Source organism: Anolis sagrei, chromosome 1 (genome assembly GCF_037176765.1).
Source record: "Anolis sagrei isolate rAnoSag1 chromosome 1, rAnoSag1.mat, whole genome shotgun sequence".
In the NCBI taxonomy this organism is placed as follows: Eukaryota; Metazoa; Chordata; class Lepidosauria; order Squamata; family Dactyloidae; genus Anolis; species Anolis sagrei.
In genome coordinates, this window is record NC_090021.1 from 238717549 (window position 1) to 238745016 (window position 27468).

Consider the following 27468-nt stretch of genomic DNA (forward strand, 5'->3'; position numbering starts at 1 on the left):
ATAAATTACAGACTCTGAAAAGGAGAACCATAATTGTTCCTGGCCGACACAATCCAAGATTTTTCTGAAATCTATAAAGTACATAAATGTTCTGTAATTCTTTGGTGTGTTTTAATAGTCAGAAAATGTTTGCATACAACAATTAATCATGCAAAAAACCAAATTACACATGTCAAGATTTGAAAGAGGACAAGTTGACAGAGGCAGGCAAGGACCGCATGTGTCTTCTTTGCCTTTCCCAGTTTTGTCAAGTGCATAGTCAAATAAATGGTGAATGGGTCTAAAATTCTTCCACATTCAGGCCCATCACAATGCAGGCATGGGTAGTTTTCAGATTTCCCTGTCAACTTTTTTTGAGGGATGTTCTGTATTTCTTTTAATCCAATGTCCATGTGCTGTTTTTACCTTTCATTTATTGCTTTCAGATGGGTAAAAAAGCTCTCTTTCTATTGCAATGGTAGGGGGTTCCATGCTTATTCTTTTAAGGTTTTGTGGATGTGTTTCTTTCAGGTCTGGCTCTCTCCTTGTTTTACACATGCCAAATAAATCATAGTCATTTCAACCCACTGTAAACAGTCCAGGTGATGTATGGCTGATTCTGCTGCAGAAGCCGTTAATTCATCACAGGAACTGCATGCTGTTCTGGAGCTTCCAGGAAATTTTGGAGTGAGCCTCGATTTTTTGATGTGTGGAGAGCTGGATCAGGGGCAGTCCAGTGTCCACATGTCAAAAAGTCCCACTGATATTTTGCTGACCAGAATCAGCTCCCTGGCAGAGTCTGGCTGGCATGGTCAGTTATGGTGATCACATTGCAGGGCCTCTTGTTGTGGCTTCATGGAAGTAATTGCACCAGCAAGGCTCTGCTAGGGAGTCGCTTCTGGTCAGGAGGACAGGGCACTGGTGCTGATGCACTATTGGCCTGACCAGCTGTGTGAATTGTATGTGCAGACTGCCCATCATCTATCCAGGGCACTCCAGAACAGACTGCTCTGGAGTATTTTCTGGTTTAGATGTAGATGCAGCTTCTGTCCCTTGTAATTTCATTGCTTCTAATGGTGGCAGTGGTTTTTCTATTCTTTGCTTTGTTCCTTCTTCTTATGTGGAAACCACCATGGGTCCAATCCAGAAGGATGGCAGTGTATAAATTAAAACAAATTAATTAAATAAATAACCAATGTCCAGTGCCTTGACACACTTTTATTTCCCTTTATTCCTGACTCCAATAATGGATTGTATTTGCTGAGTGGTAGTGTTTGGCTCACCTTGAAATAATGAAGCAGGACAACAGTGGGCCCATCGGCCGCCAGTGCTTAAACTTTTGTGCTCCTTGATTTCTTCCTCTTTTGTCTTTTTGTTGTTGTTACTGTTATTGTCATATATTTTGTGCTGATATTCTTGTCTTATGACTGTTTTCCTTTGATTTTGCACCGCCTCCCACCGTTTTGTCTCTGGAGCTCACTGCACCTGGCCATCCACACTTCTTCCTGCTCCACCAATGCCTGCAAACTCAGCCTTGTTCTGAACCATGAACCTCTGAGCTTGAGCCATTCTCTTTTCCTAATTTCCAGAGGGGGTGGGGGGAGATTGGTCATTATCAGACATCTCCTGAGTCCAGACATCAGCATTTTGCCACCTGTAATTTTCCTGTGGTTTTCCTGCCTCTCTTTTTACTACAGAAAAGTAATTAAGGTGGGAAATACAAAATTACAGCAGAATGCCTTCTGAAGGGTCGTGTGGGAGCCCTTTGGGAGAGCAGAGGGTGGATGAGAGCAGTGATGGTAGCTTGACTGTGTAGATCAATGGTTTTCAACCTTCCTAATGCCGTGATCCCTTAACACAGTTCCTCATGTTGTGGTGACCCTCAACCATAAAATTATATTTGTTGCTTCTTCATATCTGTAATTTTGCTACTGATATGAATCATAATGTAAATATCTGATATGCAAGATTTATTTTCATTCAATGTCAAACTTGGCATAAATATCTGATACACCCAAATTTGAATACTGGTGGAGTTGGGGATGGGGGGTTGATTTTGCCATTTGGGAGTTGTAGTTGTTGGGATTGATAGTTCACCTACAATCAAATAGCATTCTGAACTCCACCAATGATGGAATTGAACCAATCTTGGCATACAGAACTCCCATGACCAATAGAAAATACTGGGTTTGGTGGGCATTGACCTTGAGTTTTGGAGTTGTAGTTCACCTATATCCAGAGAGCACTGTGGACTCAAACAATGATGGATCTGGACCAAACTTGGCATGAATACTCAATATGGTCAAATGTGAACACTGATGGAGTTTGGGGAAAATAGACCTTGACATTTGGGAACTGTAGTTGCTGGGATTTATAGTTCACCTACAATCAAAAAGCATTCTGAACCCCACCAACAATAGAATTTGGCCAGACTTCCCACACAGAACCTCCATGACCAACAGTAAGGACTGTGTTTTCTGATGGTATTTGGTGGCCCCTCTGGCACCCTCTCATGACACCCCAGGGGTTCTGACCCACAGGTTGAGAAACACTGGTGTAGATTTAAAAAGGAGTTTGTCCAACATTGCTCCCAAATCATATGGCTGAAACAGAGTAGTTAGCAGAACACACAGGATTCCAAGTGAGTTCTACTTAGAATCATAGAATCATAGAATCAAAGAGTTGGAAGAGACCTCATGGGCCATCCAGTCCAACCCCATTCTGCCAAGAAGCAGGAATATTGCATTCAAATCACCCCTGACAGATGGCTATCCAGCCTCTGTTTAAAAGCTTCCAAAGAAGGAGCCTCCACCACACTCCGGGGCAGAGAGTTCCACTGCTGAATGGCTCTCACAGTCAGGAAGTTCTTCCTCATGTTCAGATGGAATCTCCTCTCTTGTAGTTTGAAGCCATTGTTCCGTGTCCTAGTCTCCAAGGAAGCAGAAAACAAGCTTGCTCCCTCCTCCCTGTGGCTTCCTCTCACATATTTATACATGGCTATCATATTTCCTCTCAGCCTTCTCTTCTTCAGGCTAAACATGCCCAGCTCCTTAAGCCGCTCCTCACAGGGCTTGTTCTCCAGACCTTTGATAATTTTAGTCGCCCTCCTCTGGACACATTCCAGCTTGTCAATATCTCTCTTGAATTGTGGTGCCCAGAATTGGACACAATATTCCAGGTGTGGTCTAACCAAAGCAGAATAGAGGGGTAGCATTACCTCCCTACATCTAGACACTATGCTCTTATTGATGCAGGCCAAAATCCCATTGGCTTTTTTTGCCGCCACATCACAATGTTGGCTCATGTTTAACTTGTTATCCATGAGGACTCCAAGATCTTTTTCACACGTACTGCTCTCGAGCCAGGCATCCCCCTTTTTGTATCTTTGCATTTCATTCTTCCTGCCAAAGTGGAGTGTCTTGCATTTGTCACTGCTGAACTTCATTTTGTTAGTTTTGGCCCATCTCTCTAATCTGTCAAGATCATTTTGAATCCTGCTCCTGTCCTCTGGACTATTGGCTATCCCTCCCAATTTGGTGTCGTCTGCAAACTTGATGATCATGCCTTCTAGCCCTTCATCTAAGTCATTAATAAAGATGTTGAACAGGACCGGGCCCAGGACGGAACCCTGCATCACTCCGCTCGTCACTTCTTTCCAGGATGAAGAGGAAGCATTGGTGAGCACCCTGGTTCGTCCATTTAACCAATTACAGATCCACCTCACCGTAGTTTTGCCTAGCCCACATTGGACTAGTTTGTTTGCCAGAAGGTCATGGGGGACCTTGTCGAAGGCCTTACTGAAATCCAGGTACACTACATCCACAGCATTCCCCGCATCTACCCAGCTTGTAACTCTATCGAAAAAAGAGATCAGATTAGTCTGGCATGACTTGTTTTTGATAAATCCATGTTGACTATTAGCGATGACCGCATTTGTTTCTAAGTGTTTGCAGATCGCTTCCTTAACAATCTTTTCCAGAATCTTGCCTGGTATCGACGTGAGGCTGACCGGACGGTAATTGTTTGGGTCATCCTTTTTTCCCTTCTTGAAGATTGGGACCACATTGGCCCTCCTCCAATCTGCTGGAACTTCTCCCGTTCTCCAAGAACTCTCAAAGATTATTGCCAATGGTTCCGAAATGACTTCCGCTAGTTCCTTCAGTACTCTTGGGTGTAGTTGATCTGGCCCTGGGGACTTGAACTCATTTAGAGCTGCCAGGTATTCCTGGACGACTTGTTTCCCAGTTTGGGGTTGGATGTCTTCTAATCCCTCATCCACTCCATCTTCCTGAGGTTGAAGATGACCTTTTTGCGAGACCAAGGCAAAGAAGGCATTAAGTAGTTCTGCCTTTTCCCTACCCCCTGTCAGCATTGCCCCATCTTCTCCTCGAAGAGGCCCTATCGCCTCCTTGTTTTTCCTTTTTCTACTGACATAAGAAAAGAAGCCCTTTTTGTTGTTTTTAATGTCCCTGGCAAGCCTGAGCTCGTTTTGTGCTTTCGCCTTGCGGACCTTTTCCTTACAGGTGTTGGCTATTTGTTTGAATTCTTCTTTGGTGATTTCTCCCTTTTTCCACTTCTTGTGCATGTCTCTTTTGTGTTTTAGCACAGTTAGAAGTTCTTTGGACATCCATTCTGGCATCTTTGCACTTGTCCTATTTTTTCTCTTTGTTGGCACAGTTTGCAATTGTGCCTTGAGTATTTCACTCTTGAGAAATTCCCATCCATCCGTAATTCCCTTCTCTTTTAGTATCTGTGTCCATAGAATGCTGCTCAGCGTTTCCTTCATTTTTTGGAAATCGGCTCTCCTAAAGTCCAAAATCTTTAGGAGAGCCTAACATGCATTCCTGTCCCTGGCCTACAATAACATAACTACTGTTATTGTTATGTGCCTTCAAATCAACATTGATGTATGCAACTCTTATCTTATCGGATTTGGTTGGCAAGATTCATTTGGGGATGGGGTTTCCTTTCTCTGATTTTGAGAGAGTGTAACTTACTCAAGAATATATACTGGGTTTCCAGGCCTGAGCAGGGGTCTCTCCAAGTCCAACACTCACCCCTCTGTCATGAACATTTGTTTCTGTTGTAGTTTTTTGAGAGAAAGAAAAACTTCTTTCGCTATAGATCAATTGAATAAACTAGTAACCTTCATCCAGGAAGGTAGAACAAACAGCAGGGGCAGAAGGGACCCATATAAGGTGGAGTGTTTGTAATGCTAGTGGACATTGTTTACAATATTTCCTTTCAAATGGCAAAGCTACAGTCTCTTTGTACTGCAAGCTTGATCATTTATTTAGCAAACCTCCCACGCACCCTGGGAATGGGAGACAGAGAGGGAGGAGAACGGAGCAGAGCAGAAATGGTTCACTATATAAATTTATATTCTCAGAGGAATATCAGGAAAACATTTTCTGGTTGTATATAATTCTTCATTAGGTGTAATACATTTTTATGTTAATTGCCATGTGTGTAGAAAGTGATAAAAAGAAAGCTCTCTTCTGTCCAAGCATTCAGTTACTTAAAAGTAGAATTCTAAGCTGTCATTCCATCTTAAATAGAGTGACAGCAATATCCTTTTTTATTGCTCCATAACCAGACTGTGCTGCTTATTCACACCCTATTCATTTAGTCATTTGATTAGTCCTGCTTGGAAACAGTCACCTTCCCAAAGGCATGCTGCTTCTTACCAAAGGTGCTAGTGGAGCTTTTTGTGGCTTCCCCTTCCCCTTTGTAGGTTAGCTGGCCACCCTCTGATATGGTGGAGGAAGCCATCCTGATGAAGCAAGATTCAGCTGCCAATCTGGTCATACATGCGGCAGGGAAATGTGCATTGGTTTGTTCTTTGTCTCAGGCAGCAAAATACAGAGGGCTGTCCCTACCTGCATAAGCACGAGGTTTGGCCTGAAGAAGTCATAGGCAGAAAATCTTTGGATTTTGGAAGCTATTATTGCTTAAACAGTGAAATCATGAGTCGCTAGATGCAAATGCTTTGAAGGGTAAATACGAGAAAAATGCTTAATCAGCAAAGTGTGCTGAGTGCATTAGTCAGAGAGGATTCACAGACAGAAGCCAGCATGCTATAGATTTTGCACAGAGTAGGATAGATCTTGAGAAATCCCTCTTCCAGGGCTGCTGGGTAAACAGGATAGCTGGCAGGCAAGCAGTAAGTATGAAATGAGACCTGTCTGTGTGTCACCAGAAGTCAGGGAATCAATAAGCAATTTGAAAGGAATTAGCACAATCAACAGCGTATGGGAAGTCTTGAGACAGAAATACAGGAAGCGCCCTAGATGTCTGAGGCAAATAGTGAAAGGGCAAGCAGATTCTTGGATTCCAAAAAATGACATTGGTGTAAAACATGGTCCTTGCTTATTTGCACTCTCCAGGGAGTCTTTCTTGAAATCAGTTCTGAAACATCAGCAATATACACTCACTAGTTCAAATATATCTGTAGTATTGCTAAAGAGAAGATCCAAACACTGAGAGCTCAAACAAATAAAACATTTATGTATATAGAAAGCCAGTGAGGGATACTGATAGGCAATGCAAGGAAACAAGGCTTCAGATCCCCACTAAGCAATGAAGAAATGGGTTAACAGTGGGAGCTCACCCTGCTCCCCAGATTTGAACCGCTGAACTTTCAGTCAGCAAGTTCAGCAGCTCAGCGGTTTAACCTGCTTTACCACCGGGGGGCTCCACAGTATGATCATATGTACATATATACAAAGCACACATTTATAGTTGTAGTATATTCTTGTATTTGGTCGGCCATGAAAGAATGAGCTCCCCCTTTGAGTCTCTTACCTATTGATGTGTGCTAAAGTTTTCCAAGATGTTTCATAAGAATGTATTATTTCAACAGCAGTTGCCTTTGACACTCACAGATTTTCATATACAACATGTATTCAGAGCTGGTTAGGTTTATTCAGTGCACGAGGACCTTGAGATCAAGTGTTGCTATTTATGTGAAATGGGTTTGTGATTTCTCCTTCCCCTTTTCCAGTTTTCTGGCATTGCAGAAACTGGTATGGGTGTGGAATGCAATTATTTGAACAAGAGCTGAAGAGTCACAGAAAAGGTTTTGCTAACACATTCCTCATCACCTTTTTGCTGCAAAACAAATCCAGTCATTTCCAGAGGACTTCAAAGGAAGAGGACAAGTCTCTTCTTCAAGGGGCTGACTAGCTCATATTAATGGCTGTGTTGTCCTTAGTGGTAAAGGTAAAGGTAAAGGTAATCCCCTAACATTAAGTCCAGTCATGTCTGACTCTGGGGTGTGGTGCTCATCTCCATTTCTAAGCCGAAGAGCCAGCGTTGTCCATAGACACCTCCAAGGTCATGTGGCCGGCATGACTGCATGGAGTGCCGTTACCTTCCTGCCGGAGCGGTATCTATTGATCTACTCACATTTGCATGTTTTCGAACTGCTAGGTTGGCAGAAGCTAGGGCTGACAGCGGAAGCTCACGCCGCTCCCCGGAATCGAACCTGCGACCTTTCGATCAACAAGCTCAGCAGCTCAGTGCTTTAACCCACTGCGCCACCGGGGGCTCCGTCTTTAGGGGTAGGGGGAGGTTAATAAGATGATGTTTTCAACAGACAACTTCAAGGTGTGCACATGTTTCTGGATAATTCAACTCCTTGAATTCATAACTGTTATTGTGGTGCCTTCTAGGTAGTTAGACTATGATTCTCACTATTCCCAAGGTCACATTAGCATTGGCCATGTGAGTGGAGGATGTTAGCAGTTGTAGTCATACACATCAGAAGGTCCTAATATAGTGAGAAGCTACTTTAACCCTTTGGATCTCCCAATTTGCTCCTTTGATGATATGGAATTATGTAAGGATAGCCTTCTTCACAGGCATGTTTGGCGGGACGAGAGATAGGTCCTTCCCAGTGGTGGCCCCTCGGCTGTGGAACTCCCTCCCTAGAGATATTAGATTGGTCCCCTCCCTCCTGACCTTCCGGAAATAAGTAAAAACCTGGCTCTTTGAACAAGCTTTTGAAAATGCAATGTAATAGATAAACATGGAACTATGAAAGAACGAAACATGGAACAGCCTAGATGATGCTTCTGGAAAATGAAATTAACAGGAAGACATTGGGTTTTGAATATTTTTAATGGTTTTGTATGGAATTTATAATGTTGTTTTATTGTTTTTTATTGTATACTATGGACTGTTATGGCATCGAATTGCTACCAATTTGTGAGCTGCCTTGAGTCATCTTCGGGCTGAAAAAGGCAGAATAGAAATATCATAAATAGATAAATAAATAACCTAAACATCTCCTCTTTAAAAGGAATGTGAAAGCAGTGACAGCAGGCAGGGTCCTGGGACTTGAGTGTTTCTTACCTTCTCCTGTGCTTCCTGTTTCTTGTGCAGATCCAAAGGAGTGCCTACTCCGTTTTCTTTGATGAGAGATTTTCAATTCCCCTGGATCCTTCTGCCTTGGAGGAAAACAGTTTAAGGTTTTCTGTCTTTGGCATTGATGAAGATGAGAGGAACATCAGCACTGGGGTAGCTGAGCTGAAGCTGTCCGATTTAGATCTCTCTATTCGTCCTTTCAGTGCATGGCTCTATCTACAGGACATGAACAAGGTAGGTTAGCTGTCTTGGTACTTCTTTCCCCCATACGGTAGGATGAGATAGTTGCCCGAGGCAGCTGATTTGGGATATCCTGTAAGAGAAACCAATTGCTTATTTATTGTTTTAGAACATTACTATATTTATTTGGGCTTCTAACTGATATGGGAAGAAGACTTGTGGACTTTTATGCCTTAACTTTTGAGCTGGATGTGTGGGAAGCATAATTTACAGCCCTGCCTGAAGCAACAGAATGGTCAGGGATGGCCCTGGCTGTCACCTTCCAGAGCCCCCTTGGGGAGATAGGGTGGCCTATAAATAAAGCATTATAATTATTATTATTATTATTATCATCAATATTTTGAAGAAAGATATGTGTTGTTAGTCAGTCATTATTTTTGAACCACTCCCAAAGGCAAGGCTATAACTTCGTTTCAGGCAATTCAATGGAGACCACAACACTTGAACTGAGGGATCAGGAAGGTGTGTACAAACCCCTGAAAAGGGTGGAGATCTTGGCCACCTTTTGGGTCATCAAAATATTGATTGATGACTAAAACCCATTGTTTTATTTACTACATGGTGAAGGTTTGGCATATGTCCCGCCTATCTATGACTTAAGCTTGCTGGTATCCATATTGTCTGCATTCACAGAGACCACAAAGAAAAAGGACAGGTTGCTAGAACCATGATTCTTTGAGTGGTCTTCTGTGAATTTACACAAATCCACCCATTCCTCCCTTTGTATGCAATCCTTCCTCTTTCTAGCAGCCTTAGTGGCAAAGGAACTGGGGAGCACAGAGCCAGGAGGGTGCCTTTTATGCCCTGAGGAGGAGTGGGTGGAGTTACCACCAAAATTTGAAAGATCACAGCTTGGAAAGCATTTCTTTGGAGTCTGTGCAGTTGCAGTAACTCAATATTGTGTGGATTCGTAGAAGACCACTTGAAGAAACATGGTTACAGTTGAGCAACCTGACCTTATGTTCCTTACTGCCATTGACCAGGAAGCAATTTCTACCCCTATTTCTTTTACACAATTAATGGGATAGACTAATGAGCAATTAATAGCCTTCACCTTTTCCCCTTGCAGGCTAGGGATTCAGTGGGGGAAATCCTGCTTTCTCTTAGCTATCTACCAACAGCAGAGAGATTGACTGTAGTTGTGGTTAAAGCCAAGAATCTTGTGTGGACCAATGGCAAAATGTCTGCAGGTCAGTAAAAAGCATTCAAATATTGCATATCCCTTCTTCATGCAATGCTGGGTAGATTGTTGAAATGATAGAGGTGTAATGGCTATGGCATAATGTACTCACAGTGTTGCACACAAATCTTTCACTTGATGGTTAGCAGAGCTACGAAAAGTATCCTGGTGTGTTAGTTTTTGAGCCATAGGCCAATCCATTTTTAGCTTTAAAAACATACATAGCTTTTTCTTTCATTAGTTAAGGTTTTAGATTGATTGAATAATTTGGAATTCAAAAAAATTAATATCTTATGAGTAAATGTAATTTGCGTCTCGATAAATCCTTAGAACATTCATAGAATTTATCCTGCCACAGTGATGTAAATAGATGCTAGAGGGAAAGATTTTCAATTGATCACTGTTGAGTTAATGCATGGATCAGTAGCACCGAAATGAAAAGACACTGTCTTTTTCTCCATCTTGAAAAGAATTCACAATTAATAAGATTGTCCCTGTTTCTATCAATCACAGTGATTGGGGCAATTCCTAAATATGCAAGATGCCATAAGGGAATTGTCACATTTTAAGTAATCAGCCTTCATCCAAAGGAAAGAGCCTCCTCGAAGACTGAGTAAACACAGTTGGGCATCCCCTGGACAACGTTTCTTATAATCTTCTCAGCCCAAAACATTGCTTTACAACATTTAGGCACAAAATAATAGTCATCATTTATATAAATAAAATGTCATGTTCGTTTGGGGGATTAACATAACTTAAAAACCACTGGATGAATTGACACCAAATTTGGACACAAGACACCTATCAGGCCAACAAGTGACCATCACTCATAAAAACACAGCAAAAGAGACTTTAAAAGCAAAAAAATAAAAAATACATTGCAATGCATGCGCAAAACCACATATATAAACACAAACACACATATACACATATATACACACACAAAACACAAATACACAGACTGAACCACAGCCACACATGGCAGGGGATGGCTGATGATGATGATGATGATGATGATGATGATGATGATGATGATATTCAACATCCAAATTTTCAGTGAGAATTCATCCTGGAGCTCCTGAACAAGATGATTAACTAAAAGGTGTAATAATGAGAGACACATCAGAAAATAAATTTGTTCATGGTGTTAACTCCCAGAGTTAGCTACATTAGAGTCACCAGTTCTTTTGCTAATTAAAGGTACTGAAGAAAAAGAGGGAAGGGATATTCACCTACTATTTCGAAGCATCTCTGGTCATCTCCAGGGAATTGTCACAGGAGAGCAGTCATGAAAATATTTGAGAATCTATTGCTTTGGAATCATGCTGACGCTACTTAAATAACAGTCAGCAGAAATTGAAAATCTGTAGGAGGTGATTGCCTTTGAAGGGTCTCAGTAGTGTTCCAGTTGTTTTCAGTTTTAATTAACTGGATTTTCTTGGTTGATGTAAGTTAGTTCTTGGCTAAATAATCTGCATCAAAATTTAGATACTTGGATATACATGTGTTGGATACATGTGTTGTTCCAATCTAACCAAAGGTGACTTGAATGCATGTCATAACATTTATCATTCCTGAAAACCTAGCCTAAAATGTGCTGTCCTCTAGGCCGAGGAATGGTTTACATGTGTACAGAGTCGAATTATTTAATGCCTCTGTTAAAGAATGCATTGGTTGTTCTAGCAGAAATAGATTAGACTTTTTGTATACAAATAAAATGAATTGCTTATTCCCATTCATTCAGATCCTTTCGTCAAAGTATATTTACTGCAGGATGGCCGCAAAATCAGCAAGAAAAAGACTGCCGTGAAAAGAGATGAAGCAAATCCAGTGTTTAATGAGGCCATGATTTTTTCAGTGCCAGCAATTGTCCTACAGGTAAGAATATCCTGCGCCAAAGTGAAAATACATTGTTATCCAGTGAAATATTGTACTGGAACTTATGCTCTCCTGTTGGTGTTGGGACCCAGCTCAAGGATAAACACCCTTGGGATGCGGCTGTGCCAATACTTGTTCAAGTCATGCCACCAGAGGGTTTTTTTTCCCCCCAGGCAGGATAGAAATGTGGTTTGTTGCTGCAACCCTGACCTTATCCATAACATTACAAGCTTATCCAATGTAAGCACTGGAAAACTGTGATCTTTTAGATATTGCTAGACTCCAGGCCTCATCAGCCCCATTCAACACTATGAGTAATCTGAGTGGTAGAAATTGTTACCAAACATATAAATGGCCATAGATTTCCCATTCATGATTTAAATAACATTTTAATTCAGGTGACTCTTCCACATGTGAATGAATAAACTGAGCCAAAATTAATGGGTCTTTTTAGACTTATACTTTCTGCTATGACTAGCAGCAGTGAAGAGTTTCAGACAGAGGTCTTACCAATGTACTGTTTTTCTGAACTCTTTCCCTCATCCTCCCCCTTTTTAGAAAAATTAATAAAATAAAGACATGTATCTTGTTTATGGAAAGCAAGTGCTCATCCAGTAATTTAAGGAAGAGCTGGAATGAGTTCAGAGAAGAGCAACTAAAATGATCAAGTGTCTGGAGAACAAGCCCTATGAGGAGCAGCTGAAAGAGCTGGGCATGTTTAGACTGCAGAAGAGAAGACATGATGACCATGTATAAATATGTGAGGGGAAGTCATAGGAAGGAGGGAGCAGGCTTGTTTTTTGCTGCCCTGGAGACTAGGACGTGGAACAATCTTCAAACTACAGGACAGGAGATTCCACCTGAACATTAGGAAGAACTTCCTGGCTGTGAGAGCTGTTCAATGGTGGAACACTCTGCCCCAGAGTGTGGTGGAGGGAGGTGCCTTCTTTGGAAGCTTTAAAACAGAGGCTGGGCAGCCATCTGTTGGGGATGCTTTGAATGTGATTTTCCTACTTCTTGGCAGGGGGTTGGACTGCATGACCCATGAGGTCTCTTCCAACTCTATGATTCTATGATTCTTAGGCTGGACTGAAGTAGTTGTGCATACTAATGCAGAAGTCACACTTACATGTTGGCATGTCCTGGTGGAGATAGGCCAGCACTGGTAATTCAAGCACCACAGTTTTCACTGGCCTCAAAGGTGGGATCTGTGACACAGCCTGAATTTGCTTTGGGGTTAGCAAGGGCATGGAAAAGCAGAGCTGTCAAGGTTAAGAGATAGTTAAAACTTTCATGATGCAAATTGGAGGTAGTTCATAGGAGCAGATTGCTCAACTAAGAGATGTTGCAGAAACACTGAGAGGTTCATCTCTCAACTAGTTCATTGGTTTATCCCCCAAAATTTCCTTTAGGGGTTTATCTTTATGAATGGGTTCAAAGACACTTTTATCTCAGAGGCAGACCATATGGCCATGTGGACATCTTTTGCCCTACAGACATTTTAGTCTTCAGTGCTCAGAAACCCCAGCCAGCACTGGTCAATGGTAATAAGACAACATGAGTTGTAGCCAAAACATCTGGAGGCCCAAATGTTCACTGCCCCGAGGAAGCCCATGCTAACTTCAGTTGCTAGCCAAATCCACATCAGGTGGGAATTATGGTAGCAATTATGTGACCATGACCCTCAGGTGCATCTAACAAGATCATTAGAAAATAGCAGCACCCATCTGAAGAGGTACAGGGAAATCACAATTCCTGCCACCTCATTCCTGCTGACGAGAGTTTCTTTCTTCTTTTGAGTATTTCTGAGTTCACAAGTTTTTTTTCTAAATGAGAAATAGATTCTGCCTACAAGGGTTCTTGCATGCAAGGCAAAGGCTTTGAAATTAAGCCCTGGGAAAGGAAAGCCAGCGCAGGAGATGCAAACAGAATCACTGCATCCGCTGGAAGGCCAAATACATAATTTCATTTGCTCTTCAGTCATTCAAAAAGCTTCTGTGCTGGAAGCTAACGCAACAACTCTAAAATAATCATCTTCAGAAGAGTGATAATAAGGAGAAAACCTTGTTCAGAAGTGGCATAGAGTCAAGAAAAAGAATAGGTTACCATAGCGACTAGCCAGAGACCCACTGTTGTGGCTTATCCCGCCTCTTTTTGAAGATGAGAGAATGAGTTCCTGGACATTGTGCTCATGAAAATGAGGAAATATCTGATCACAGATGCTCAAACCAGAATGGCTGCTTTGAGATGGAGAGGCAAACATCATCCTGATTCAGTGGTGCATAGTAGCCAAATGGGACCAAGTAATTTTGCACACCCAGCAAACAATCCCACAAGCTCTTCTTTTCATTCTTGACCATAAAAAGACAACCACAAATTAAATAACTTTCTATAACTTAAAAAGATGTTTTTAAGTGGGGACAAATACCATTATACTGGAGTTGTCATCCTCCAGAAAAGAACCAGAGTTTCAATCCCCACTTAAATTCCACTCAGCCAGAGTGATCTTGGACAAGTCACATTATCTCAGCCTCAGAAGAAGGCAACCATCCTTTGAAGAAACCCTGCCAAGAACCTCCTGGGGTAAGTTGCCTTAGGGCAACAGTGACTTGAAGACATATAGCAGCAGGAAGAAAGTTTTCTTCTAACTTACATCAGGTAGTAGGTTATCCTAGAGCACCCATGTCAAATGCAAGGTTCGTGGGCCAAATCTGTCCAACCATGTCATTGTATGTGGCCCACGGGACTTTCAGTGTCAGGGCAACATAATGAAATTAATGCAGTTTTACAATTACAGCTCTTGGAAGGCAACCATAAGGCTGATGTGGCCCTAGGTGAAAATGAATTTGATACCCCTGTCTTAGAGCAAAATGGGAGCATGGCACCCATTCCAAGCCTCCCTCATGGATACTTGAAATTGTGGATAATAGTGATGTATTTTGACTATATTTGGGCTAGAAGCTTGCCATAGAATAACACCAGAGGGCCTGAAGAGACCCACAAACACTTCCAGAGGGGGATTTTTTTGGAGGCTGGATAAGCGAAACTGTGGATATTGAGTCAGTGGATGAAGGGGTTACACTTTACTTAGAACTTCTTCTAAATACGTGTGATGGTGATGGAGCTATGTGTAATAGCAAATCCAGTCAAGATCAGAGTATAGTGATCATGTGAGTAGCAAGTTTAGAGGTAGGTGATGGTTAGGTGGGCTGCATAGTCAACTTGACACAATCCCAGTTGAGTTGTCCCATTGGTACAACTTGGTCAATTCTCACTAAAGTTTTAAAAATTACTTTTAAAAAAACCCAAAATGGTTCTTTTAAAAAGACTAGAGAAGGTAGTTTGCTATAGTTGCCCTGATTCCTGCATTCATTTTTCGCATGGGAAAAATAATCAGAAGTTCTGCTGTGCCATTTTTGGATCCATTGCAGTTCCTAGCTAATTTTTTTTGGAAGGAATATCAAGTGCTGAAGATATTTCTAGGCACAACAGGCCATGTCAGTGGGAGATCCTTGACAGAACACCACCACCATATTTTTTGCATGTAGTCTCTTCCATCTGGCACTTCAAGAAATCTGTGACATGACAGTGCTATCTCTGGGGTGTTGCAGTGTTCTGGTGAGATGCCAAGCATCGCTCTTTTGCTCTACTCTTGAAAAAGTTATGTGATCACATGTACCCCGTGGGTGCCATTGCAATGCCTGTTGCAATTCACATTGTTTACTTGCTTTCCAAAATAAATTAGAACAAAATGGAAATCATGGCTCAATTTGGTAAATGTTCTAAAATATTTCTGGTTATTTTTTACAGCTTCACACAAAGCTCATTGCAGCCCTTATTTCCTTAGATTTAAATAGAGCTGACACCCGAGTCACTGTCTGCAAATGCAAATGCTGACTTCTGTCACTAGCAGCATAAATCTCATCCTCACAGTTATTGTATAAACTGAAAGCCTGAATATGATGATATATAATGAAAGATAAACATGTCCGGTCCTTTCGCACTGATATAGCATGACTTATCTCTTCTTTGGATGTGTGGGACTGTGTCTTTTGCGCTCTGTAATTTTCCAGTATATTTCATATTCACTCTTTACATTAATGAAGCCCTGAAGTATGCATTGCACTTTATAGAATATTTAATTAATTAATTAATTAATTAATTACCATATTTGTATACCGCTCTTCTCAGCCCAAAGCCGACTCAGGGCGGAATACAAGAGTGCAGAAGAATATCAAGTTTAAAATTATGTAGATGCAGATGACATTGATGAAAAATTCATTAGTTATTTTAGTTACAAATGTTTGGGCTTGATTGCAAATGTAATTACAAAATAGTAGCTGGGCAGGAAGGTGTTGACTCTCCTGATATTTTTTGTGTGTCAGGAGCGACTTGAGAAACTGCAAGTCGCTTTTGGTGTGAGAGAATTGGCTGTCTGCAAGGACGTTACCCAAGGGAGACCTGGATGTTTTGATGTTTTACCATCCTTGTGGGAGGCTTCTCTCATGTCCCCACATGGGGAGCTGGAGCTGACAGAGGGTTCTCATCCACACTCTCCCCGTATTCAAACCACTGGCTTATTGTCAGTAGTCCTGCCGGCACAAAGATTTAACCCATTGTGCCACCAGGGGAATCACTGTGATAAAGAGACTGGAACATCTGCAGAACCATATACTTCCCATCCCTTCAGAAGAGATACAGGGATGTCTCACACAAAACCATACCCTGATGCTTGAGATGTCTCCAGTGGTTTCAAACAAGGTAGATACAGTGGAACAGAAACTCTGGTTTCCAAACCTCTTGCTTTTGAAATGTAAGCCTGAATATTACTTCAAGCTGCTGACTGCACTATTGTATTTTTATTAGTAAAAGCAGGTGGGGTTATTTTTAAAAGACCTTACACCAGACTATTCACAGATTTAAGGCAGCAAAGTTGCACACAACAGAATATTGCAAATGTCCATTTTTGTCTTTACAGGAACTGTCTCTTCGGGTGACGGTGGCAGAATGTTGCGATGATGGAAGAGCCGAAAACATTGGCCATGTCGTCATAGGCCCAGCTGCAGGGGGCATGGGCATCACCCATTGGAACCAGATGTTGGCCACCTTGAGGAAGCCCGTGTCCATGTGGCACCCACTTCGACGAAGCTAAGGGCACAATTATTTACTGAATAATTCAGTATGGTGCCTGAATTCTTCCTATAGGTGGATATTATTAGCTAATGAACTTTAGGACACCTAAGAGCCAAAACTGCTTGCCCAAATATTCTTCACAAAAAGGGAGTAGCAGCAATAGCAAAGACACAAACAAATACAAGTCAGTTGCCAAACAAGACCACACAAGCCTTGGGAAAGCTTCGGAACTAAACACCTATGTTTGGAAGCCATATTAATACAAATGTTCCCTCTAGGAGCTTGGGAACAAATGGGATGGCCTCTCTTGACACCATTATTCTGACATCACCAGCTTGGAGAACTGTCGTTTTAAAATTTATTTGCTACTGGTCTGGTTTTTCCTCTAGCAAAGAGAGTTAGAAGGGAAAGCTCGAGGTCTACCATGTGCTTGGCTTCACTCACCCCTTACACACGTTTACTTGGAAGTCTAATCCATTGGCTTCATCTTGCTTCAAATTAGACGCACTTTGGATCATAGTCCTGTATCTTAATCCTTGTCAGATTCATTGGGAAGCAAGTCTCACATCAGAGGAACTTGGTAACAAGGAAAGTTGCTTTACAATTATAGCAGCCTGCAACCAGAGTCACATGCATCTTCATTGTGGACCAGAATCTAGAAGGGTTATGTGAGTGTGTTGCAGTGAAGAACAAGGCCAATGTTCTTTTCACTGTTTGCACCATGTAACATTACACCTATGTAGCTATGCCAGAGACTACGGAATTACAAAATTGTGTAACTTATCACACCAACCAGTGCCATGGCATTCGCTCTCCTGTTCTGCATCATCAGTACAACTCCCTATTTGCTTCGAAGATCTACACTGGCAGAACTTCCTAGGCAGCGCAACATTATACATTGGCTTCATGGGGCGTGTGCAACCCTGAATATGATACCTCACCTTTGTGCAACCTCTGAGAAAGTACAACAATTTGCATAACACCAGCGTGAAGTTGCAACAGGATACTCACTTAAGAGGCTACTTTATGTACCAATCTATTGTAGTATGACAGTTTTTACAGACAACGTTCTTATGTGTTTGTCATGAAGTGGATCTGCTTTTTGCCTGTGATGGAGCAGCTTCTACATCAAGAACTCATGCAAGAAAAATTATGTCCAATGTTCTTCTTTTGTCTTACTTTATATACTACAGTAACCGTGAACCAGAGAGTATACAGCATGATCACAAAATCCACAAACATCCATCCAATGACTATCTAGATTACAGTGTGATTTCATTTAACCCAGTGTTCCAGGAATAGCACCATTGTCCCTGAAAGTGTAATACATACAGGTCTACTCAGAGATAAACCACTTTGTATTCAGGCCTGAAATTAACTTCAGGTTTATATCAAAAGCTGGTAGAGGAGGCATGGGCAAGCTTCGGCCCTCCGGGTACTTTAGGCTTCAACTCCCATAAATCCCAGCCAGCTTCCCAGCTGTTAGAAATTATGGGAGTTGAAACCCAAAACACCTGGGCAGCCAGGATTTGCCCATATCTGAGTTAGAGGGATGTGCAGAACGTGACATTCTTGGTGTGCAGAACATGAAATATTTCACCTTAGATTCTTAAGTGAATTAGATGGCTTTCATTTGATATCCACACCATAAGACTCTAAATATATGCCTTTCAATAACAAAGGAAGTGACTTGCAGTTTCTCAAGTCGCTCCTGACACACACACACACACACACACACACACATACAAAAGGAATGACAATGTCATAATCAAACCAAGCTCAGATCCAGGAATATTTATAATTAGGTCATCTTTTGGTTTTCTTAGATTCTTGTCTGCATAAGGGACATCCTTCTTCATAAGTAAAATTAGCACAAGAGTCCAGCAGTCTAAATGTACCTCAGGAAAGGTTTGAACAGTTTGCAAAATCTGTTGATGTGCATAATTGATTTTGGTAGGAGATAAACTACCCTTAAAAACATGAAAATGCTTGCTTTTAATTAAAAGGTATTCTGTCACTGAAGTGGAAGAAATAGTGATTTTCATAGATTTCAGGGGAGGAAATGTCAGCAGGGTCCCTTCAATCAATTCTGGCATTTGATTTGAGCAGCATTTGGAAAAGTCACTTTTAAAGACTCCAACTTTTAGAAACCCTTACTTAGCCTGTCCCACGAGGTTCTGGAAGTTATCTCCAAAGTAATTTTTCTGATATGAACCAGAAGACTTGGTGTCTGCAGTTCTGTTGCAGTTAAAGTACTGGAAGTACTGGCTGCTTTGCTTAGCTGTGTACTTCCAAAAAAACAAACAAAAGCATAAAACCAAACCCTACTCAAAAAACCATTGCTGAACATTCTTTAAAAAAAAAAAGATCATCCTTTATAAGCGTCAGACGCAATCAGTTTCAAACGTTGATGTTGAAACAATAACTACTGAATGTGAATCCATTTGACATTGGGAATTTAACTTTCAAAGAAAAAACCCTCCCTCTTCTTTGAACATTAGTAAACTCCATTATGAGTCAAGCAAATTCTGCTATTTGGTATGGTTTTTTAGGTTGGACAAAATATTCTACACTTCATTTCCTATAGCTAACCAGATGTTAAATGCTCCTTCTACAGAGCAAAATACCACAGTGGGACTGGTTTTATCATCTGGACAGAAGGAGGGACATCTGGATTGACTGAAGCCAAAGATCCATTTAATGCAAGACTGGTGATTTGTGAGTGTGTGCTGATGAGGTGGAAGCTTTGGTGTACACTGTGAAGGACAACAAAAGGGAGACACTGGGAATTCACTCTGGAAATTCAGTAGACCAGCACTCACCATCTAAACCCCTTGAGGCATTGCCTATTAAATCCATAAAAGCATACCAACACAACAATCCAAAATAACTTAATAGAGCAGGAGAAATTATTATAGTCAAGCATCAGGGTTGAAAGTGACAGTAACAAATTAAAATTGAATTTTGCTGATATTTTAAAGGTTCTGAGGATGTGGAATGCATAACAGAAGGTGCCAGAATAAAACAGGTAAAGCATCAATGCCAAAATAGACATTAATGCCCATCCTTCCTTAAATTCAGAAGAGGGAACATCCTGAGGTGTACTATAACTGACTCAAGCTGGTGTTCATTAGAGAAACTGTCTTTTCAGATTGCATTGCATATAGCAGGAGTAGGAGAAATGTGGCCCTCCAGATATCCTTGGCTATTCAGGCTAAGGCTGCTGGAATTTGCAGGTTTCATCAAATGTCTCATGATTTCTACCCTGTTGCCTATGTGTGCTCATCTTTGTGGGAGTCGTAATATAACGGTGACCTTCCTCTTAGCAGAGCAGCTAAGGGAACCATAGCTGTCTGTGAACCTATTCTACTTTCAGATGACCTTTGTTGAGAAATACCGTTGTGAAATCTAATTAGAGTAAGCATTTAATGTAAACAAAGACTCACTAACCTGAAGCAGTTCCCTCATGCTAGATACACCCATTAATGCCCTTACTTTGCCCAGAACTGGGTTGAACTAGAACTACCAGGTGTTTGCATATAGCTGTAGTACTCCCATCACATATACTTCCACTCACTGCTTTCTTCCTCAAATATATTTTCCCTTCTCTGCTTCAGAGTGGGCAGTTCCTCCTGGCCCACTAAAACTGGAATAATTCCAAAAGGGGAGAGCAATTCATCACGAGACAGTTCTGCTTCTTCCCTTGAACAGAAGGAACAAGGAAAGTGCACTGTCCTAGAAGGAGATGGTGTTGTCGCTTGTCCAAATGGGTAAATTGGACATCTGGATATTTTTGTTTAAAAATTGAGTAATGTGATTGATATCTCAGTTAAGTCATCAATATAGACTTATACCTTAAAGGGTTAATAGCAAACATTTGTAACAATGTAAAAGCAAAGCTGCTCCATTCCCTTTTTTAAATAGCTGATATCTTTAACACAACTCTTGCTTTATTGCAGGAGCAAGTAAAAGTGTGACCAGTGCATTGCGTGTGACCCTGGGACATCTGAAGTTCACCCCAGAAGCTCCTCTAAGGCCCACAAATAATTGGAGTTGATTTTTATTTTGCTCCCAATCTCCCCAAAATCTAAAAAGGTGACAGTTTATTCCATTAGCCTTCCCCTAGCTTTCTAAGCCTCCCCAAAATGGGCAAAAATGGGGGTAATATCCTAAAAATTAGACAAAATGGCAGCCAACGGTCACTTTAGTGCACTAAAATGTACTGAGCAGCTTTTTAGGCATGTGAAGAAAGGAAAATATCCCCATAATTGTTTTTAGTTGCTGATATGGTCATGTTGATTGGAGAAACATCACATCATGACCCAAGAGATCTGCACCAATATGCTCATAAATTCAGTCCCACAATTCCATAGGATTTCATAGGGTGTGACTAAAGTATGTGGAGTTGTGCAAATGTGTATTCATGTGTATTACGTTTTACTAGTGTATTCACATTACATTGCACAGGTTCCATATTTTTAAAAAGACAAAAGCCACCTTTTCAAAAGGCTGTAAAATTACTTTTAAAAATCCAAATAGTTACAGTTATAGTTTCAAAATGACTTTCCTATGTTTTGTTTTTAAAAACTGGATTATTTTTCTAAATTCTCTTAAATGTTGCTGTTTAATTTCTAGGCCATTGGAGTGCTACAAGCTGCTGTCTAGTGATACAAAACCTCTATTAGTCGCAAACACTTTGCTGTTGTCTTAATATCCACAACAAAAGCCAGCAGCACATGTAGCAAACAGATTACATAACAAAAGAAGATATTATTATTATTATTATTATTATTATTATGTTTATGTTTATGTTTATTATGTTTATTATGTTTATTTATATCCCTTTTTCTCTCCATATGGAGATTCAAAGCTGCTCACATCTAAAAGCATTGCAATACCACTTAAACTATATAAATATACAAGTATTAAAACTGTATTAAACATCATTAAAAGCATATGATATCACAGCAGCCTGATAGTCTTAAAAACTTCCTTTTTATTCTTTGAATAAAAAGGTTTTAACCTGCTGCCTGAAGGACAGCAGGGAGAGGGCCATTCTGGCTTCCCTGGAAAGAAGGGAATCCCAGCCACTGAAAAGGCTCGTTTTCTCATTCCCACCAACTGAGCTTGAGATGGAGGTGGGACCGAGAGAAGGGCCTCTCCTGAAGATCTCAAGGCCTGGGCAGATTCATACAAGGGGATGCAGTCAGCCAAATACCCTGGACCTGAACTGTCTAGGGCTTTAAAGGTAATAACCAGCACTTTGAATTGTGCCCGATAACAGACTGACAGCCAATGGAGCTGTTTCAATAGGGGGGTTGTCCGCTCCCTGCAGCCGGCCCCAGTTAGCAACTTGGCTTCAGCTCTTTGAACCAGCTGAAATTTGCGAGCACTCTTCAGGGCCCACATAGAGCCCGTTGCAATGATCCAGACGGGATGTCACTAAGACATGGACCACTGTGGCTAGATCTGGCTTCTGAAGGAACAGGTGTCGTTGGTGCACAGGTTTTAATTGTGCAAAGGCCCTCATGGTCTCTACCGACACCTGGACCTCCAGGTTCATCGCTGAGTCCAGGAAGACCTCCAAACTGCGAACTTGTGTCTTCAGGGGGATTCTATCCAGCCTAGGCTGAATCTGCTTTATGACTGACCAGGAGTACCTCTGTCAGTTTAGATACAAACATAATGTAAGCATTAAATTACTAAGCATTTACAGCCTAAGCTTTGTGTTTGCTGAAGGGTAAAGCAATCACTACCTGGGAATAAGCTCCTAAAAACATAGATAGTGGCTGATATTATAACTCATTCATAAACAAAGTCATAGCCTGGGTTCTCATTTCTCCAATTATATTTCTATAAACTGGATTAACTTTGTGACAGAGCAAGCTCCCTTTCATTTCCACAAAGGTAAAGGGGAAAGAGATTACCAACCTTAGCTTCAGAATTAGGCTGTGAAATTTCCTTTGTAGACTAAAGAGGTGGGAAAGAGAAACGATTGCTTTACCCTTCAGCATACATGAAACTCAGGATATAAGCACACTTGATACAGCTGGGTTAGGACTAAGTCTGATCCTATAGGCTATAAAATCTTTGCAAAATTTGTCATTGAAAAAATATATTACCGCGGTTAAGCCAAGATAACAAAGGTTGATTATAAACCAACCTTTTCTTAGCCTGGCCCAAATGCATTAGATTATGATTCCTATGTCCAATGACTGTTCTCCCTGGAGATGATGGGAGTTGTAATCCAACCACCTGAGCATCAGATTGGAATAAAGTGTAATAAAATGTATACATTAGCAATGCTTACATTATGCGGATGCTACAGTATTTGTAATACTAAAGCATTAATGCATCACTTCCCTAATTAATTCAGTTGCTTTTCTCAAGGGTGTGTGGAGGAGGAGCATCAATACTCAAACCAAAATTCAATAAGACAAAATACCCCAAAATAAGTGTGAGTGCCAGCATCTTGATTAAAATTTACCTTTTAACCATAATCATTAAAATAGCCAATTCAAAATACTTTTACATTGCAGTGATTTTGGGGACTGTCTAAATCTGAGACTTGGATGAGTCTCCAAGGATAGGAAGTTGCACAACTATGGAGCAATCATTAAAACGCTCCCCTCCAGCTCTTGCCTTAAAGATTAGGATGGTATTTGTTTATGGGTTTAAAGATTAGGATGGAGAAGATTTCAAAATTCATTGAAAGGAGAACAAGAAGTAGGGAACTAAAAATAAAGAAATAGCTAAGATGTGTGGCAAGGAAGATATTTTTATTTGGTTCAGTGCTTTTCAAATTTAGTTTCTACTCAGGTCTGGTACTACTGATCAACAGGGTTTCAATTAAATTTGAGATCCTACACATTCATGTGGCTCCACACACATAAGTCCATGTTTTATTTATTGTATCAAGAGTGAACTGAGGATACAGTTGTAATAACACAAAGTTTAAAAACTAGGCATTATATTAAATGCCCTTTGGCCAGTAGCTGTCCAGTTGGAATGCATCTGGTGTTGCTGTGAGAAGGGCCTCCATTGTGCATGTGGCAGGGCTTGGACTGCATTGTAATAGGTGGTCTGTGGTTTGTTTTTCTCCACACTCGCATGTTGTGGACTCCACTTTGTAACCCCATTTCTTAAGGTTGGCTCTGCATCTCATGGTGCCAGAGTGCAGTCTTCAGCGCCTTCCAAGTCGCCCAGTCTTCTGTGTGCCCAGGGTGGAGTCTCTCATTTGGTATCAGCCATGGGTTGAGATTCTGGGTCTGAGCCTGCCACTTTTGGCCTCTCACTTGCTGAGGTGTTCCTGCGAGTATCTCTGTAGATCTTAGAAAACTATTTCTTTATTTAAGGTGTTGGCGTGCTGGCTGATATCCGAACAGGGGGTGGGCCTGAGATGTCACTGCCTTGGTCTTTTCATTGTTGACTGCTACTTCCCAGCAGGTGTCAGGTGGTGCAATATTACCTAAACAGTATGATTTCTCCAGTGGTGTAGGGTGTAGACATCCTGTGATAATGTGACATGTATCATTAAGAGCCACATCCATTGTTTTCACATGGTGAGATGTGTTCCACACTGGGATGCGTACTCAGCAGCAAAGTAGCAGAGCACAAGGGCAGATGTGTTCATATCCTCCATCACCACTATCATGGCTTAAGAGGGAGGGATGGGGAAGGTGATTCAAACCATGGAGAAGCAGCTGGCCTCAACTTGGTCATGAATGAAATATTGGGGGTGTACTCTCAAATGGGGGACACCCACTATTTCCTGTCTCCAGGAGCCCAGAGCAGCTGGATCTGTATTGTATCAGTTGCCTTTCCTACCCTCTCTTTATGACTAATAGGAAGCAGCAGAATTGACACCACTTGCCTTTATGCCCAGATTATAGCTGCTAGGCAGTGATATGGGCACAAAGGCAAGAAACTGTAAACCAGCCAACATGGGAAATGGACACACTGTATGTCACCAACAGGATGTTAGTCATTTTTCAAGGTGACAGTACATAGATATCTAAGCCATGTCAGGTCAAAACCAGCATTTTGAAAAAGGTATGTGTGAGGTTATTGGTTTTTAAATTTTCTTGACAGCTTATGACAGTTGTGCCTGTGAAATGCAGATGCCTGAAGAGCTGGGGTGTCATGGCAGTTCTCAATTGTCAGGGATTGGAGTGCTTATTCTAATCCAGCTAGAACTGCTGAGTAGCCATTAAAGCCAGGGTTTCATCAATCTCACCTTTTAATTATACACCATCAGGATATCAAAGATTCTAGCACGGACCGTCAATATCTGAATGGGACATTGCACACAGTGATGGAGTAGTCAAGAGCACTCAAATCCACCACCAATCACAATTCAGGTTTCTAAGTCAAGCAGCTGAAGAGCAGCACACCAAGACTGTGAATCTACCTGACCAGCAAGGGACCAATGCCTCTATTTATCCCTCTGTCTGGGTAACATTACTTGCTGCTTGTGATCACCACAGCCTTACTGGCTTTGACCTGACTCTTCTACATTCAACCCTTTGCCAGATTTTGTGTGAACCTTCCAGGATGTGTTACGGAAAAACTACAATGGCATACCTACCATCTGCAGGCTATGTATGATTCAGGTCATAAAACTTTCTCTCCTGTTCTTTATTAACTTTTGGAATAAACAGACTACACTCGAAAAGCTATTTATACTGCAGGACTGAAGAAAAGGGTATGATGACTAATTACATTTGTATATTAAAAGTTTAATACTCTAATGTGTAACAACCTTCTGAACCTTACATAATCAAATAGTAGAAGGTGCAATGGGGTGACTTTGTAATGTAAAAATGGACATACCATCACACTCTGTGTTTTATTTTGACATTGTAGCAGACTTATCCTGATTGTCATCTTTCTAAAAGTTTGGTGCATCATATTTTTTCTACTGTATGTGTCCACTTTTTATAATACCTTGTTCTGTTCCAACTTGCTTATAGTAGGTGCATTCCCTACCTGGCCTCTGGTTTTCATTCAGGGATGAGGATAAGTTTTTAACCCTTCTTTTTTCCTTTTTTAGATGAAGGAATACAGAGAGAGAGAGAGAGAGAGAGAGAGAGAGAGAGAGAGAGAGAATGAAAGAAAAAAGACAAACATTAAGTAGGGAAATTTCAATACTAGAAATAAAATATGTAGTTAAAAAGATCCTAAACAAACCGAGTCACCAGGAGTGGAAGGGTTCAAAATAATTTTACAAAGAAACAATCAAAATAATAGCACAAGAAATGCAAAGAATGGTTTAATAGCATATTTAGGAGAGGAAAAGTCCCCAACGCATGGAGAAAAACAACGGATATAGTAAAACTAAAACCCAAGAGAAACAAGCTCGTGTAGACCAATCAGTTTAATGAACCAAGATTACACAATATTCACAAAAATATTGGCCAACTGATTAGAAAAAATACTACCAAAAATTATAAAGGGGCCAGGTTTAGCACAGCAGGTTAAACCCATGTGTTGCAGAATAGCTGCTGATCAAAAGGTCAGCAGTTTGATCCCAGGTTGCGGTAAACACCCGCCATTAGCCTCAGCTCACCTGCCCATCTAGCAGGTTGAAAGCAGAAATGTGAGTAGATAAATAGGTAACGCTTTTAATAGGGAGATAACAAAGGTGCACTTAAGGACATTGATCAATTTGAGGAAAGCTCCTCAGCATGGAAGATGTGGCCAGAGTTGAGCGCAACCTCCAAGAGGTTGTGTTTGTCCTGGTTAAGTGCATAATTGTGTAAAATGTATAATCGGCATTGAATGTTTGCCGTATGTTTGCATTCTGTAAGCCACTCTGAATCCCCTTTGGGGTGAAAAGGGCAGAGCATAAATACTGTAAATAAATCAGTATAAATTTATTAAAAGTAGACAGAAAGGACACGCAATCAGAAATACTATAAACATGTTAGGACATAAACAAAAGGAGAAACTAGCTCTACTGAAATTAGATATATATAAAGCTTTTGACACAATAAACTGAGAATTCTTATGGGAAGTAATGAAGAAATTTGGACTACAGGAAACATACATAAACACAATTAAGGAAATATATAGGGAAGGAACAGCAGTGGTGAGAGTAAATGAAGGAACATCAGAAGAATTTTATATTCAGAGAGGAGTAAAACAGGGATGCCCATTGTCACCACTTCTATTTATAATAGGCATGGAAGTTTTCGTGGATAGAATAAGGAACAGTATTAGAATAGAATAGAGCAATATAACATGGGTGGAGAACAGATTAAAGTTAATTTGTATGCCGATGATATTATGCTGATTCTGACTAACCCAGTAAGTGGAATTAGTGAGTTTAAATTATTTTTAAAATGATGTACAGGTGTTACATCACTCCTAAAAAAAATAGGAAAATATAATAAAGAGATGCAAATAAAATGTTGGCAATGTGAGGCACAAGACGGCTCGTTCTACCATATGTGTTGAACGTGCAGAAAAGCTAAAGAATATTTGGGGGGGGGGGGGAATCATGAGGAAACCCAAAAAAAAAAAATATAACATTTCAAAGGGGCCCAGAAATATATCTATTAGGAATAATAAAATAAAATGTAGATAAGAATGAAGAGACCCTATTATTGTACTGTACTTTGCGACAGTTGCAAGAATAGTATATGCGAGAAACTGGAGATTGAAAGAAATACCAACAATTGAGGACTGGC

The 27468-nt window shown here is 40.8% G+C and overlaps 1 protein-coding gene across 1 annotated transcript in view; it reads left to right on the plus strand.

The window, feature by feature from the left end:
• The window catches only part of SYT12 (synaptotagmin 12), a 99332-nt gene extending 72060 nt beyond the window's left edge, over positions 1-27272 (plus strand). The window contains exons 5-8 of the mRNA XM_060770029.2: positions 8365-8580; positions 9656-9776; positions 11511-11644; positions 16623-27272. Of these exons, the coding sequence (XP_060626012.2) occupies positions 8365-8580; positions 9656-9776; positions 11511-11644; positions 16623-16796 (645 nt within the window). The 3' untranslated portion in view covers positions 16797-27272. The remainder of the gene's footprint in view (positions 1-8364; positions 8581-9655; positions 9777-11510; positions 11645-16622) is intronic.
• Positions 27273-27468: the final 196 nt, after the last annotated feature.